The sequence below is a fragment of the Mytilus trossulus genome, chromosome 5 (genome assembly GCF_036588685.1).
Source record: "Mytilus trossulus isolate FHL-02 chromosome 5, PNRI_Mtr1.1.1.hap1, whole genome shotgun sequence".
Taxonomy (NCBI): Eukaryota; Metazoa; Mollusca; class Bivalvia; order Mytilida; family Mytilidae; genus Mytilus; species Mytilus trossulus.
This window is the reverse complement of record NC_086377.1, coordinates 33,053,303-33,071,567: the sequence shown is the minus strand read 5'-3', so window position 1 is coordinate 33,071,567 and position 18,265 is coordinate 33,053,303. Positions and strand designations below refer to the sequence as shown.

The following is an 18,265-nucleotide window of genomic DNA, read 5'->3' as shown; positions in this document are numbered from 1 at the left end:
CATTTACTAATGATAAAGATATATAATGAGATACAAACCGTTAAATGAATATCCATTTAAACAAAACACTAATCCAAACAGTATTGAAACCTGGTGCGTAAATTTGTCCATTTTCAACATATTTTATAAAACCGTCCTATCGATTTCTATATATATATATATCAACAATTACTGATTACAACTAACTGACATCATGTTATGATTTTAAATATAAATTGTCAATCAATATATACATTGTAACAATCTGGAAAATATTTCTTTACATTCAATTCTTCCTGTCATAGGAATAAGGATAGATAAAGACTTATAATAGGGAAATCATAACGCATCTTCTTCATCTATTAACTTTAAATATAATAGAGATTGAAGATCGTGAATAGCTGTTTTTTAAATTTGAGGTCTTTAATGTGTACAATATATAATAAAAATGCTATATTACACCATGTCAAAGTACTTGTCTTTGATACAGAAGTTATATTATGCCCTTGTATGTCAGACGTATATGGCGCGGAATCAGGGTCATACATATCGATTTTAGTATATCCTAAAATGATTTCAGTATATACTTAATATACATTTTAGCATATCCTAAAATGATTTCATTATATCCTAAAATGATTTTAGTATATGCTAAAATGATTTTAGAATATGCTAAAATGATTTTAGTATATGCTAAAATCATTTTAGGGTATCCAAATGTCAATTCAGTATATACTAAAATGATTTTAGGATACCCTAAAATCAATTTAGCATATACTGAAATATTCAGCATGTACACAAATATCGGCGCGGAATCAAGGTAATAAATAACGATTTAGTATACACTTAATTGATTTTAGTATATCCTTAATTCAATTTGCTAATAGTTGTGTTGACCAATGAACTATGACTTGGATGGAGAGTTGTCTTATTGACGTATAACACACATCTTCTACAGTTTTAGTTCCGTTTGATGTACTTTTAAATCGTTAAATGAATATGCAAAGAGGAAGATAAACCGAAAAGAGATGTAGATACCATCATAAAATAGATGAGAAGAACATAACCTGTATCATGCCAACAAGTGGTTTTAGAATACATGTGTTTATTTCCGATGCAAAGACAATATGAGTGAATCAATATGAATACCAAAATATGCAAATCTTAATGACCTGACAGTATCGTAACTATATCCTTTCCGAAAAAGTCTATTCAAAGGTTTGAAATCAAGTGAGAGGACATTTGCCACATCTCAGCAAGATCCGACGTGACTGCCTTGTAAACTCGTTCAGAAAGCGATCTTTTCATTGGTGAACAAAACTATTAGCAAATTGAATTAAGGATATACTCAAATCAATTAAGTGTATACTAAAATCGTTATTTATGACCTTGAAACCGCGCCAATATTCCTGTATATGCTAAATTGATTTTAGGGTATCCTAAAATCATTTTAGGATATGCTAAAATGTAATTTAGTATATACTGAAATCATTTTAGGATATACTAAAATCGATAGTTATGACCTTGAAACCGCGCCAATATTTCTGTATATGTTGAATATTTCAGTATATACTAAAATCATTTTAGAATATACTAAAATCATTTTAGTATATACTAAAATCATTTTAGGATATGCTAAAATGTAATTTAGTACATACTAATATCATTTTAGGATATACTAAAATCGATATTTATGACCCTGATTCCGCGCCATAGACGTATAAATATGATAACATGCATGTTCGTTAGGTGAACAAAGTTTGCGTATTTGATGGACAGTAAAACAATAAACAGAGATTTTATGACTTATCTTTCTATAAAGTTGACTTGAAAAAAGCCCTATTTGAAATTAAAGTTTGTTTTAGTTCGAAAGTTGTTACTTTTACCATCGCAGGCATACGTTAAGCGACATATTTTAAGTTTTTGCCGTGTCTCTGCTCATGATACGCAAAAAAGCATAAGAACAGTTTGACCACCCTTTAATGAACTATATGATTATGTAGGGAAACCCGTTTTCCATTGGACCGTTACATTATGAGTTAGCCATTGTCACTGATGAGTCTTTTGTAGACGAAACGCGCGTCTGGCGTATATACAAAATTTAATCCTGGTATCTATGATGAGTTTATTGAAGAAAATTAAGTTAACTCGATAAAAACATACAAAATACTCGTACTGAAATACATGTACTATTTGCCACAACCATAAATTATATGACATTGCATCATAGCTTCTTTTTTTGGTCAAAATGCTAAGTTATCTTAAATCCATAGCTTTCAAAGAATCAGTTTTGATGAAGATTAATACAGAAATTTGCTTTGGACACATGTACAGTATAAATTGTTGTTTTTATTCTTTATCAACGAAATGAATGTATTTGACGTAATCAGTTTATCAGACATTTTAAACAAAGGCGTGAGTCTTTATCTTTGTACCATTGGTTGTTATCTTATTGTAATGCGTTTATCTGGTGTATAGATATCAATGCACAAATGTCTCCACTTCCGGAATTTTAAATTATTAAGGTCAGTATTGTATTATATTATGGATTTTTTTTTAACTATCTTCATCTGACTTGTTCATCATTTGTGCATGAGAACATTTAAGAACCTTGTTTGAATTTCAAACTAGAAAAACTTAGTCGCAAATTGTTTCGATTTTTGAAAATTGAATTTCACTGCAACTTACAAATACGACATTGCATGTTTACAACCCTTGCATTATCAAACATAATGAGAGTGTCTAATACGATCCAATTTTTTTATTTGACAACCGTATATATTATATGGTCTTTGTGTGATATTGAAATTTAAAGCTCTAACAATCTCTATTTTACAGACATGTGTACATATTGTGTAATGTCAAATATTTTACTTTAACTTAGGAGAGACAGAACGTAAACATGATTACTCTCAATCACATTAAACAAATAAGCATTGAAAAATGTGTAGATCAACTGAATTTACGTTAACAGTGCGCTTGTGTCGCTTACACGGTTTATAATTATACTAAATTATTATAGTTGTTATCATCTACTTACATCTAACTGTAGGTTGCAGGATCATACGATGTTTTTGTTTAATATGCTGTTTGGACTGGTATAGATTAAAAAAACTTTCTGCATATAGAATTTCATTAACATAGCGTCAGAACTAAACATGTTCATTGACTATAAATGACAAGAAAATGACAAGTTACAATAAATGGGACAAATCCTGTGGAAACAGTTTATTTCATTTCATAATCAAATATATTTTGCAGGACAGTCACGAAACAGAATGACGCTACTCTATTATCTGCTTTTATTTCTTACATTGAGACTTTGTGACACTGAACAAACAGACCCACACACCATAAGTGAGTGATTTATTAAAAAATGTATTTTAATTATTTTAATTTATTTTTTAAGATACAGACAAATTTTGAATATAAAAGTGCAACATTGTACACTTATTTACACAGAAAAAATTGATTAGAGCAAGGTGATATTGCACACCTACCTCTTTCATCTTATTTGTATATTAAAGTTTTAATTTGGGATATTGTAATGCTTTATATTAGTTTTATTAATTCTATATATTTTATCTAGCTTTATTGTTTCAAAAGAACTTATTGTTAATGTATTCATACACTAATTAATGAACTAAAACAGAAAAAAAACCATATGAAACTCACAATATAATGACAGCTCCTCATTTTGGACTGGGGCAAAAACATAATCAGGGTTAAATATGTTTTGTAAGATCTCAACCTTCCCCCTATACATACAGCTAATTTAGAATACACAAACAAACATCAATACGCACAGTAAACCCAGTAGACAAAGAAGTCTTTTCAATTTCTTGCAAATGACAAATTAAGAGCGGCAAATACCTCAGAAGTAATAATAGCATTACGACTGTTAAAAAAACCCCAACCGTTCTACTTAAAAGTTGTTGTGTTTGCGGTTAACCAACCCTTGCAAAGAGCTGAAAAAGTAGCAATGCATAGGTTAGTACTATCATTAATAATAAAACAATTTAAAAAAGTGGAAATCGACAATGAGTTAAAGGGACAACTTTTCATACTATTTTACTTCTAAATTGACGTTTTACTAAAATTGTAAAACTGATGATTGTTATTTGCTTATTAAGTTTAAATCTTTTTTTTTTTACTTATATACTACAGCTTGTATACAGATGATCGGATCTCTACAAAGTCAATATGGAAACTATAACATTACAATAAGAAGTCCGCATGTTCATGTTACTTGTGTAAACGACACCACACTGGTCGGAAGTAGTAATGTCACGTGTAAAAATCATAAGTGGCAACCAGGTTTTCCTCATTGTTTAGTGAACTGTCCACCAATACCACCTCCATCGAATATTATTGCAGCGAATACGTTATCTAATGTAAAGGTAAGATCATCACATCTAATATATAATTACAATATAAACAACAGGTCTAATGGAAGCAGCTCATACATTTAAGATATTTCCCCATTCCCAAAATTTCTGTAATTATTTTTTTTATACAATAAAGTGTACGTATGCGTTATGACTATTCTGAAACGTCCTATATATAAATATCGTATGTTTCTATGGAATTTAGATTGAAATAACTTCATTAGAATACGTTGACTGTGATTTCAATCATCATTTATATCATATAAAGTCTGCTGATCGAATGGAATTAAGTTTGAAAATTTAGCAATTTTATGGAATTTAGTGTAAATATAATAAAAGAAATAATTCTGGCCGTACTAATTTAGATCGTTATTATAGCAGTGAGGCACCATTTTGTAAGTACACTACGTCAAAACTGTGTGATCGTCATAAACACTAAAACTATAGTCAAACACGTACAGTAAAATAACAATGCATTCATACATACACCCCCTTCCTTCTCAGTCATTTCGCAAGATGCTGATGAAGGTGTCCATTTGAAATTTCAAGGTGTATACACACCATACATTGTGAATACCATACTCAAGAGGTTGAATGTTTTGCTTCACTGTAATCAAATATACACACCTTCTGCAAGTCAAATGTTTTCCTTTTTAACGTTGTTTTCAATGCTTCATGTAGCTACATTTGATATTCCCTTCAACCTTGTGGATAATCTCTGTGAAGCACATTTGATTGATATGTCGTATACTTTTTCAGATTCATATTTAAATTGCTACAACACATTATGTAGAAATAAAATCCTAAATCAAGGATATGTATTTCTACAAATGAGTCGGTTAAGCTGTGAATAGTCATAAATTAAAGAATACAGCCGCCATTAATTCGACAAAAGCAATGAATAATTCGATTAATATATTTAAAATTTCTTAACTATATGTTTTAAAAAGGTGAAATAAAGTAAAATTCAAGGTCCTTGTTACCCTTAAATGGAATGTAAAGTATGTTCACAGCGCAACGTATAGTATATGAGAATACGGTTCATTTCAATACATGTATGTTCAATTTTGTCCCTTTCGAAATCCTATTATTTTCTGTAAAGTAGTTGTGCTCCAATTATACTTTTTGTATTGTTCTTAATTAAAATTCATAATAAAAATTGCAGATATGAAATCATATGCATTTAGTATGCAAATTAATCGGATATCAATTCATAAGCTCCAGAATGAATACTCAGTTTCTGCTCAACAATTGATACCCATCATGTGTTGCCCACGAAACATACTGAAATGTTTATCATTTCTGGGTCTTTTATAGATGACTATGCAATATGGTCTTTGCTCATTGTTGTGGGATATACGGTTTTTAATGTTTAATTAATTTGGTCTTTTGTGGAGGGTTGTCTATTTGGCAATCACACACATAATCTTTTTTACATATGATTCAGATATGTCATCGATAAATAAAATGGAATTAAAGAGATGTGAATTTCTCAAAAATGATGCAACTGTTTCGATTTTTCAGACAAAAGACAGAAATCGATCAGCCGGTTCAACTATTTCTCTTTCATGTGTAACATCCGGGTATGTTGTGGACGGCTCGTCTAGAATAACGTGTCAATCAGATAGATCTTGGAAACCAAACATTCCGAAATGCAGACGTTAGTATTTGCTATTATGATGTTTATCCATTCGTTCTAAACTTGTACAGGGATAGTTGTCTTATTGACACATCCCCAAATTTTTAATCAAGAAGCAAGAATAAATAGTTTCAAGCTAGTATTGATAAGCGATAAAAAAACCCTTTTTTAATCAAAAAAATATAATATTTCTAAGAGGGAATAACAAGAATGACGTTATGGCAGATAAATGTTTATTTTTTTAATTAAATACCAACACTATACATGTAATATCCCCATACACATATAGATATAACTAGAGGTCAACATAGGTTAAGCTGAACACCCTTTCAACTCATAATAGTATGCATAGCTGCGTTTTGACGCCCTTCTAGTACGCTCGGATGGAACATCTAAAACTGTGACTTACTATTTTTATATAGAAGTGTGTCAATCACCTATAGATACAAAAAGATGCTGGATATGTTTGAGAACGCTACTGAAAAAACACACAGAGGAACAATTTCTATTAATATGGATTTTTTTGAAAGCTATTCAAGGCTGTAAGTTAGACATGTTTTTTTCGAAGTAAACATTTTATGATATAAGTAGATACTAACATTTAAATAATACACATATAGATCAAGGAAAAAATATTACCATTTCTGAATTACACAAATAAGAAGTCTAAAAATTTAATAAGGTATGAATTTCAAATTTTGAATGATTGTCCCTTTTATTGTTACAGCTAGACAGTATCCACCAGAGAGACAATGGATGACGATATTAGCTATAGCCGGACCAGCAGCTTTAGTATTGGTAGTTTGTGTGATTGTTTTAGGAAAATTATTGCTCAAACGAAGGTTATCATAATTCTAATCTATTGTACATTTCAGAACGAACAAAGCAAGACAAGACTAGCATGTTTATATAAATAATTTGCAATATTGGTTAATTAATAATCTGGATTTTGATGGGTTTGTGTTGCTCAGTCCTTTATTTTCAATGTTGTGTGATCCCTACTGTTCTTTGTTGTTTAATCTTTGTTGTCAGCTTTTTCGAATTTGATGATTTTGCTATCTTATGCTTCTGGTTTCTTTAATAGGATGGGGAAGTTATGTGGAAATTTATTATGATGTGGCTACCAACTAGCTTTTAGTAGTAGCACGTATTCTTAAAAAAAAATAGATACGCATTGTTTGTATATCAGTTGTTTTTGAGCTTTGTGATAATTCTATGACCCACACCATAACAGTTTTAGTATCAACTTTATTTTTGCACCAAAAAAAAACAGGGGACGAGTTACATGTATGAGCTCACTAACATGTTAAATCCTATAGCTACTACATTCGATATTTATCAATACCATGTCAGGAGACTAATTTAAAAAAAAGAAGTGGTTAGTGCTAGTTGATGTCTGTCATTTTCATATATTGTTACATATTGCAATCTGCGTTTGAAGCTCATACGTTTTCTTCGGTTTTTTTATCATGATTTGTATATAATAAATTCACTGACGCCATCTGAATATTAATCTGACTTGTCATTAATTTATTCATTATTTATTATTTTTTTTATAAATTTGAACTACATTATAAGATTATGTTTAAAGATTACAACTGTTTCGTATAGAACATCCACTACACTTGACCTATGTTGGATTGTTGATTGATTTGCACTTCTTTAAAATAACGATTTATTTTATTTATTTTAGACTGAAGAAATCAGAAATACAGGACGCTATACATCTATCACAGAAAACTGAAACAACGCCGTTTGTATTTTACTTTTTTTTTTATACTGACCGAAAAATGCTTGCATGATAAAAGTGTTATGAAGTCGATATTAATGAATTATTTGACGAAGGATAGTTTGTTGCTCAAATTAATAAAGCTTGCAGGAAAAAAATCAAGATTTGAATCCTACATCTTTATCTTTATGTTACTACCACTATTGGAGCAGGATCTACTACCCCATCTGGAGTGTCTGAAATCACTTGTAGCCTTTTGATTAGGTTAATGTTTTATAAAATAAAATATTACGTCATATAGACCCTACAGACTTACAACAAATATGTTGAAAAAAACATTTATCTCTCACAATTAAGTTGTTATAACAAATACAGAATGTTAGTTACCGTTTTGTATTTTTTTCTTAATCATCTTAATTATCTTAAATGCATTTAGTTTTTACAGAGATGCTCTTCTGTAACTGTTTTATATTGTTCAGATTTCAAATGATGCGTTCAAATGTTTCATATTTGAAACTTGTTTTCTCTCGACCCCCATAACGGAAGTTTTCTATAGATACACTTCAGTACGTTGTGGTATTTGATCATCAGTTTACAGTACATCTTTGGTTAATATAAGTTTAATTTCAAACCTTTAGCACCATTTGTTATAATATTTATTGCAGGAACTGTTTACCCTTCATGAATTTAAGGTTTATCACTTGGTTTATCCATTGAATATATACCGCAGAAGTTTTCTAAATACGACGACAATTGATAAATTATAATTCTTTATTAAAAAGAGCTTATCATTTCAGGTTTTATAAAGTTTGGACAATACGAAGGACACAAAAGAAAATAATTCAGGCTGTAGATCTTTCTTCATTAAAGAATAAAGGTATATAAAAACGAATGTATATGGTCACAGTTTAGGTTTCGTTTATTGATAGTGTTGCCGTGTTTCATAGCTAAATTCTCCATTACGACAAGTGTCACACGTGGAACACGCCATAGCTTGCTTGGACTCCTGGAGCTCCGAAAATCATTACAGGTTTTGTTTGATTGCGTATAAACTCGGCTTTGAGCGTTTTGGACGCATACAATAAAGTGTTGTTTTTTATTCTTTGCATGCCAATCACAAATGCAAATGATAAATAGAAAGTATGTTACTGGTCCCTTATCTTACAAGATTAAATACTATCGAATGCAAAAACGTTCTGGCATTGTACGTTACACAAAGTGAAACCTCCGTTTTTAAATCAATACTATATAAACTTTATTTGTACCACTGTTACAATAGAGAATACGGAGTTGGTCGTACATGCTTCATAATAATAACGTCATTTAAAGGTGTGTGTCCGTTTGGTAGCGGACACACTATTCACACATCACTACGTAATTGAAAAATGAATGGAAGATACCACATAATTTTAAACAATTGAATATATGTTTTAAAAACATACATTTTTTGTATTGTTCGGGCCTTTCATAGCTGACTATACGATTTTTTTTCATTTCTGAAGGACGTATCGTGACCTTTCATAGCAAACATTTACTTCAAACTTGGCTAGATAGTTGAATCACACGAAATCATATTACATATCCTTCTTCTTATATTATATTTTAAATATTTACATTTTTTTTTAATGTCAAATACGGGATGATCACCAATTTGCATGAATGTTTCAGCAAGTAAAATGTTTAATACTCCGCAAGATAAATACTTGAAACTAGTATTAGAAGAAGATGGATCAGAGATTCAAACAACGCCCTCTATGGTTCTATGTCAAAAGAAAGTATTAATGGTTATAGATAAGAACGACAAATGGAAACCCATTTCATCGGATGAGAGTGAGAAAATAAGGTACACATATTTCATGACTATTATAATCTGTTTCTTGCCAGGCACATACGATCGCAATAATTTGGTGTGGTTCGTTTTGTACAGTCTTGGTATAATGTGTTTTTTACCTAATGTAAAAAATGTTCATGACAATAAAACAAGTTACAAGTAAAAGCATCACGAACCTAAAAAATGAAAATGCAAATATACCATCACCTAGTTTAAACATATGTTATTGTTAAAAAACAAATGGATTAGACACAAGTTTTTCAAACTAGTTCCGTCTTCTCCATAATATATATGAATATACATTATATTTATATAGCACATTACATAACTCACCATCACTTACAATTAGAGCAAGAGCAACACAGACCCCCTTTTTACAAAACTAGATACAAGCAGGAGTGTGAAATCAGTATTTACTAAAAAAAAAAAAAAAAAAAAAAAAAAAAAAAAACAACACTCAAACTAGAAGTCGACAATAAACTGTTTCTGTCTTCTTTCCGTTATCTAAAGATCAAGATCGATTGTAATTGAATCCTTCAACAAAAACACCACATTTTGGATTAATCAGTGATTGATTGGACGCCCATTATAAAGCAGAAATTGAAGTAAGAGGATATGCAAGCACCATTTCAATCTCATTTTGAAGCTCCTGTAAAAATTATGTATGCCATGCATTAAGAAACACGTTGGCATGAAAAGGAGCATAGTGAGCTCCAATGCCTATGCTATGTTCAGTCCATACTGTCGATTAACTGTTATCGTGAAACATACACTGATCCCGTTGTCGAAACAATAATCTTTCAGATTAACCTACGATGTGTGTTCATTCGATCGAAAGCAAAGAAAGTTATTTCTAGCAAACAGTTTAAAAGATCTGATAGACCAAGGTAAATAATAATTGATAAATGCTACTGCAACAGATCTTCATTACAACACAGAATGTGGTTTCTGCGATACAATAGGCAAAACATTAAATATCAACGATGAAGCATTGGTCCACCAATACATATAATTCATCAAACAATTAATGTTGTGTTATTGTGTAAACTTAACTTAAACAATTGAAAGAAAGATTAGAATATTTGTCAATTTTCTATATCAAAGTCATTATTCAAACTACTTATTATTTGTTATAAAATCACTGTATCAGTTGACACGAAATAACAACATGAACTACGATATCAATATCTGCACGTTTATATCAGTAAATCTTTTCCTAGGTAAAAATAAAACATTCCGTATTTTAAGATGAATTTGTATATCTCTTTAAATAGTATTATTTTTTGTTCATTTTCGAAACAGACGTAACATACTTTTGCTCAGACAAAGTCACGAGAATGACCTAAGATATTGTTGATATCTATGGACATTATTTACATCTATGAATTTGAATTGTTTTATTGAATTGCATTTATTTGTATTTGTAGTACAACATATCTTTGGACAAGAAGATAATTATTTGTGCCTTGAGATTGATGGTACGGTAATTGATGATGATATTTCTCTGACTGCTGTTGCTGGGCAACAATTGATGTCAATGAATGAAACAACCGGGTGGAAACCGTTGCCCCCTGGAGAGATAACAGAGGGTTTGTCTGAATTGAAAACTGATGAGCAATCCAACGACAAAAAGTGAGTAAATTTAGTGTCATACATTCAAAGGTCATATGTTTACATTGGTAGTTTATCGTTTGTGCGAGACATATTATTTCATGATATATTATATCGCATGAGGGATTTGAGGCATATTTTACCATATAAGAATTTTAAAAAGTTATTTAATAATATAAGGAAATTTGAAACAAGCTATATCGTATAAAGACGAAATTTTATCATATAAGGAAATTTACGAAATTTTTATAATATAAGGAAATTTAAGAAATTTTTATCATAAAAGAAAATTTGATACACATAATATTGTACAAGGAGATTTGAGACACATAATATCATGTAAGGAACGAAAAGACAGATAAAATCATATGAGGCAATTCGAAACATACGTATCATATCTTATAAGAAAATTTGAGACGTCATATCATATTAGGAAATTTGAGACATTCTATATTACATAAAGAAGAGGGTGAAATCTGAGAGTCACGACCATGTCGATATCACATTGTATATGGATGTAGCTACATTGAAACATTGCTTGTGTCAACGTTTGCCTGATCATGTCATGTAGATGATGGTCATTGATTGATAAAAAAGAAGAGTTGAACTTCAGTAAAGATGTGTGTTCAGCTGTAGGTTTATGCAAAATTAAAACCAATTTTATAGAAACGCACCTGTTTGGCTTAACGGTTTTAGATAAAAACGAATCCTGTTCCGTTTGTTATTATGACGTAAAATGAATAGTCAGTCATTATACCAAACATTATGAACTAAATTATGTGTTCAAACAAATACTATTTTCGAATTCTAGTTGATTTTTTCATGTTTTTTTGTTTCATTTTACAGAGATTGTTACAAAGTATGGTCAAAAGATCTTCGTTATAAGAAGATAATATTTGCCAGTGATTTAGTTGATTTACACATAAAAGGTATGTATTATTTATGTGTCAATCCTTCGTATTTTTTTTGGCCTCTTATTACATTTTTGATTCGAGCGTCACCGATGAGTCTTTTATAGACGGAACGAGCTTCTGTCGTATATATTAAATTTTATATCTGGTATCTATGATGAATTTATTTCCTCTCAATTAGATTATAAACATTCTAATGACCGATACCATGATAAAAAGAAAAGTCACGATGAACAGTTTGAATATAGTTCGTTTTCCTGCAATTGAACAAGACGCAATTTAAGCTAAAATATAATTTTGTTATGATGCCCAAATTTCGGAACGAAACAATACATTTGCATAGTCTATATACATTAACTACAAAATTTAGGGTTATATGAAATATTATTCTCTTTCAAAACTTAGTGGCCTGTTGGTATGAGTAGTGCCTCAACACTGAGAACATCATATACTTTTTACATTGCACCAAAGAATTATAAGAATAGTCGACACTTTTGTATTTCTTTTGGACTGTGCAATCCCTGGCTCATTGTGTTAAGGAGCAATATGATAATGAGTGTAAGGAACCAATCTAAATAAAATTGTTGTATGTTATTGTTAGTTTATAAGTTTTCGAATATGACTGTATACATTTTAGAATTTTGATGTTTTACAAGCTATAGTGATAATACCTTATCAATTGGCTTCTCTGGAGATAATAAAGCAAACACAAATACGAACCTACATACACTTTATTCTTTTTATGATGCTAGCTGGAATTTCTTATATATTTTTTTAGCTGCAAGAGCTTTGTGTCTGCAACCACCTATTGAAATATCTCTGTTGAATGATGACGTCCCAATATTTGATAACCAACAACTTATACATCATAGAAAGGATATTTTGCTAGCAATAGAGGCTGGTGATGCGTACAGCGTAGCTATGACGTCAGAATACACAGAGATGCCGGATGTACTCCAACAGACGCCATACAGACGGAACAATACGAACGACACGTACTTTTGACAATATCACGTGTTTTAAATCAGAACATTTCATTGTACGAATAATATATATATATAAATATATGTTTCTATTATATTGTATTTAAAAAGGTGTTTTCATATGCTAGTACTTATCTTGTATACATTGAAATACAGTGATATTGGATCGAGGTAAGTTGAAGTGGCCCGAGGTCAACCCAAGGGCAATAACATCTGATCGAGACCCAATATGACTGTACAGGAGGTAATACAGGATTAAAAAAAAAACTTCCACCCATTTAGTGACTTTATTCAACGGTCAGCAAAGCGTGTTGGACTTTTGATGTTGTCGTTGAAAGGACATAAGTCTTTAAACAAAATGAAAACGCCCTAGAAAGAGGTCATTGGACTAGAGTGACGTAAACGAAGCATTTAAAATAAAGAATACTTTCCTGAAAGAGTCCCTAAGACTTAATAAAAAAAACCCGGTTACACAGAATTTGTATGTTGTTCTTTATGCAGGTTAAGGAACAAAAAGGTGTCTGAAAAGTTTTTTTCATTTGATCACTAACTTTAACATTATGAATTGTCAATTAAATACGATTCCATGTGTTTGAGAGATGTTCATTACAGAAGTTTGACTTTCTGTTTTTTATTCAAAATGATGTCAGAAGATGGATGTTTGTAATACGCTAAATATAAGATCTCAATATATTTACTGCTATGGTTGTTGTTTTCTCTCGTATGTTATAGTAATTTTCGTTGAGTATAGATAGTTATTGACCATAGGTGATTTATTGTCTCATGAGTAATCATACCATATTTCCACATCTTTAAATTGTATGGGAAGTGTGCTAGAAAATAGAAAATGTGTCTTTTATGCTTTTAGTAGTTTCTATAGCTCTGTGTATCGATTTGATGGGCTAGACTAATTTTTTCGATTGACTTCATATTGTTTTATGTTGTACTGTTTCACTACTGTACCAAAATTAGGGGATGGTGTATGGCCAGTATACATATTTAACCCCTCCACATTATATAAGTAAATGCCCGAAGTCAGAAGCTTGTAATTTAGTGTTGTCGTGTGCACTGTATGCTATACATATGTCTTTAGATTATTGTATTTTTCATACATCAAATTATTAGTTTTATCATTTATTTTTTTTTACATTTGTTTCATATGAGTCTTTCAATGCTTACTTTTTGGTATAGCTTTGATCATTGTTAAAACCAACACGATTATTGATATTACTTTCTCCGTCATTTTGTCTCTGATAGAATGCTGTCTCATTGGCAATCATACTACGTCTTCATATTTTCATATTCATTTTTTCAATTTCTCAATGGCTGTATTTATCTTATTAAAAGAACTTTAGGACAGTATAAATCTTTTCAAAATATTGACCGTAAAATACATATCTAAATAGTTTTATTCTTAATACATGTAATACTTTTAATATATTAATATAAGTTAATGATTATAAATACATATTTAAATAAAAAAAATCACGGTGCTTTACATATATATATATTTTTATTGGTTTGTATAATTAACTGATATAAAAAGGTTTTATGATACTAGCATTATTAGTGAATTTTAAGACTAATACATGTTTTTTTCTTCAATCATATCATGTGGTGTTTTTATATTATATGTTTCCTCAAATTATTAATCTTATTCTTTTCTTGTATTTAAATCGTGTTTATATACCACAATTTATAGAATTGAACTAACATAGTTTACAGAAGTGTCTTCAACACGGAACATTTGGGCACACCGAACATTTATCTATAAAGGACCCCAGAAATAACTGGAGTACAAACTATCCAAAACAGTAAAACGAATGATCTAATCTATATAAAAGAAGAGAAATAAGAAACACGAATGAAAATCATCTTCACACGACAACAATTTAACCCCAGCTTCCTGACTTAGGAAAAAAACATGCAGCGAGAATAAAAATATAATTAAGTACCGACCTTCATTCTAACCTGAATAAATAGTGTAATACCATAAAAGAGAAAGAAATACTATCAATATCAAATTAGCTAAAATCAATCAATACATATTCACAAAAACAAGTAAACATACACTGAACGAATAAATCTGATATATGACACACCGTAAATACACTCAATTTTTGTAATAATCATGATTCAAGACTAGCTATTTTATACAGCAATACATAGTTTCATGAAATCGTGAATGGATCTAATCATGTTGAATTTTGTCAGAGAAGTTACAAGACTATTTTCAATTTCATGACATCGACAGTTCTGTACACCAAGCATTAATACAGTATAACATTAAATAGCGTCTAAACCGATAGGGATCTCTAAATTTATCTGAACTATTTGTTTGTCTTTTTGTAAAAGACTGATATAACGTTTTCATAAATCGGTATATGGTTCTGTCGTGAGTAATAACAATCTTTAACCCACACATTCCTCGAAAACAAAATTGATTTTGAATGTAAATAAATTTACTGCTGTTACCTGGATTTCAGAACAGACCATACATGAAGAAAACACGGCAAAGTCAAATGATAAAACACATCAAACGAATGGACAACAACTGTCGTATACCTGACTTAGACAGGCATTTTTCAAATGTAAAAAATTGTGGATTCTAATATGACGTTTTTCTTTAGCTCTGGGTACAAAACCATGTTCTAATTCGAATAGAACATGGGCTGCACGTGATTACGTCACAATCGAAATTGCAACGTCAAAGAAATTTTAAACAACGCCAGAGATCAAAATGGACATTTTTGTTGGTGTTGCTTGCTAGGAAATTAAATTAAAAACATTCTAAAAGTAAGTTAAATGTTTCTATTCTTTTTTTATTGATAAACTGTTGATTTTTCTATAACGTTTTTGTTCATCAAATCAACATGGCGACATTTCGAGCGTCTACTATAGGTCCGCTTCGAATTATAAAAGTTAAAAATATTCCTATTAGAATCGAAACAATTCTATCATGCCATGCTCTATGCTCATTTTAACATGGGTAGGCATTATATTTGTAAACATTTAATACCTCGCTAACGCTCGGTATTAAGATATTAACAAATATAATGCCTACCCATGTTAAAATGAGCATAGAGCATGGCATGAAAGAATTATTTCTTAATTGACCTTAGTTTTAAAGCGCAAAATCTCTCACTTGTACGACAATCAATTTCCATTATATTGACAATGATGCGTGAACAAACAATTACAACATGCATATTTGACAGTCCATCAGGATATTATTGTCTACAGAAAAACAGCTCAAAATGGTTTAAATTGATTTTATCGTTGTATGAAGATCTGTTACAAAATTGTCTAAGTTTAATCGACATAACATACCAGGAAAGTGCCCTTGTTGTAGATGCATGTTAATATCTAAGGCGATTTGATTTTATCTTTTGATATTGCGGATCAAGTATAGAATACGTGATTGTAGTAACATCGCACTTACATTTAAGTCAAATGAAGTAAATCGGTTCTTATACAAATTACATGATTGTAGTACCATCGGACTTATATTTAAGTCAAATGAAGTAAATCGGTTTTTATACAACTTAAATTATTTCCCCAGTTTATTATTTGAAGATTGTAGTTATTTTTAATCGGCATATTAAGTTGGGATCGACAGGTCGACAGGTCGACAAGCCGACAGGTTGACAGGCCGACAGGTCGATAGGTCGACAGGTCGACAGGTTGACAGGTTGACAGGTCGACAGGCCGACAGGCCGACAGACCGACAGGTCGACAGGTCGACAGCGACATGTCAACAATTAGCTTGATTGACAGTCCGACAAGTCGATGTAGCTATTTCTTTTTTTATAATTGTTAAAAGTTTAGGCAAACGGTTCTACAGATAAAAATTCATATGCATCAACACATCCAATAACAGTATAAGCTATTTATAGTTTTTCATCTAATATATAAAAGAAGTGATTGTATATTTTATTTGAGAGGAAAAATTAAATTTCAACAAAACAAAACTCGTCAATTACTTTTTCTTTAAGTTTACAGTGGCGCTTTTTAATCCATTTCAGTTCATCTTTTATTTGCCGTTTCATTTTTTTTCATTAAAGATTGCAATGTCCTTTTAAAAATTTATGGAAAACGTCTCCATTTGAAAACCCGTATCTGTATCTGTAGCAAAATTCATTTAATATGTCACCGATTCTTTCATGTCTCACTCCTTTCATTGATTTGATTTTCAGTTTTGCAAGCCCCCATATGCCTTCAATTTCATTTGTGCAGGTTCCTTCTTGTGCTTTAAATTCTTTACTGTGGTTTACAGTTTTATGCACAAATCCTTCCTTTTCCAGTGTGTTATACGCCGCCCAACAATCAGAGTTAATGTGTGCTCCTTCGGCAACATTTTCCTGAATAATTGGTAACAAGGTCTTACAATCTCTTTTTTCCACTGTTTGCAAAATCACTTTTCTTTACCCCTTCTCCACCATTCCAAAAACCCAGGTATCTTGTTTTCCTGTACCTCTGTGATATTTTCTCTTTTTTCCAAAGAGACTTTCATCGATTTCAATCAAATGTTCACTGTTTGATCCCAATAAGACTGGACCATTTGTTAACGATTCCTTACATACTATCCGGAACTGGTCAAACCATTTAATAACACTGACATGACTGTTATTACTTCAACAAGCAGTAACACAATACGATACAGTTCAATCGCTGACTTGTCGACTTGCTGACTATTTTTATTGAGTACTCAACTTCCCCCTACACAACATCCTGACTTAATGACAAATAATCTATGGATAACATTGAAACATCTGCTGACCTGTCGACCTTTCGTCCTGCTGACCTGTCCACCTGCTGATCTGTCGACCTGTCGACTTGCTGACCTGTCGACCTGCTGACCTGTCGTCCCGCTGACATGTCGACCTCCTGACCTGTCGACCTGCTGACCTGTCGACCCGTCGACCTGCTGCTGACCTGTCCACCTGCTGATCTGTCGACCTGTCGACTTGCTGACCTGTCGACCTGCTGACCTGTCGACCTGCTGACCTGTCGTCCCGCTGACATGTCGACCTGCTGACCTGTCGACCTGTAGACATGCTGACCTGTCGACCCGTCTACCTGCTGACCTGTCGCCCTGCTGACCTGTCGACCTGCTGACCTGTCGACTTGCTGACTATTTAACTGAGTATCAAACCTTCCCTCTAAACAACATCCTGACTTAATGACTTATAAT

At 31.3% G+C, this 18,265-nt stretch overlaps 1 protein-coding gene across 1 annotated transcript; it reads left to right on the top strand.

Moving 5' to 3' along the window:
• Positions 1 to 4,145: 4,145 nt before the first annotated feature.
• LOC134719589 (uncharacterized) lies at positions 4,146 to 13,113 on the top strand. Its single transcript, XM_063582582.1, has 10 exons — positions 4,146 to 4,379; positions 5,892 to 6,027; positions 6,734 to 6,848; positions 7,700 to 7,759; positions 8,533 to 8,612; positions 9,404 to 9,578; positions 10,371 to 10,453; positions 10,994 to 11,198; positions 12,024 to 12,106; positions 12,867 to 13,113. The coding sequence occupies exons 1-10, from the start codon at positions 4,158 to 4,160 to the stop codon at positions 13,091 to 13,093; spliced, it is 1,386 nt and encodes a 461-aa protein (XP_063438652.1). The 5' UTR covers positions 4,146 to 4,157; the 3' UTR covers positions 13,094 to 13,113.
• The last annotated feature ends 5,152 nt before the right edge of the window (positions 13,114 to 18,265 follow it).

Excerpts from the sequence above, each read along its gene's own strand:
- LOC134719589 (XM_063582582.1), top strand. The coding sequence starts at position 4,158 with ATGATCGGATCTCTACAAAGTCAATATGGAAACTATAACATTACAATA. Across the intron at positions 4,380-5,891 it reads ATACGTTATCTAATGTAAAG|ACAAAAGACAGAAATCGATC; the intron begins GTAAGATCATCA and ends TCGATTTTTCAG. Across the intron at positions 12,107-12,866 it reads AGTTGATTTACACATAAAAG|CTGCAAGAGCTTTGTGTCTG; the intron begins GTATGTATTATT and ends ATATTTTTTTAG.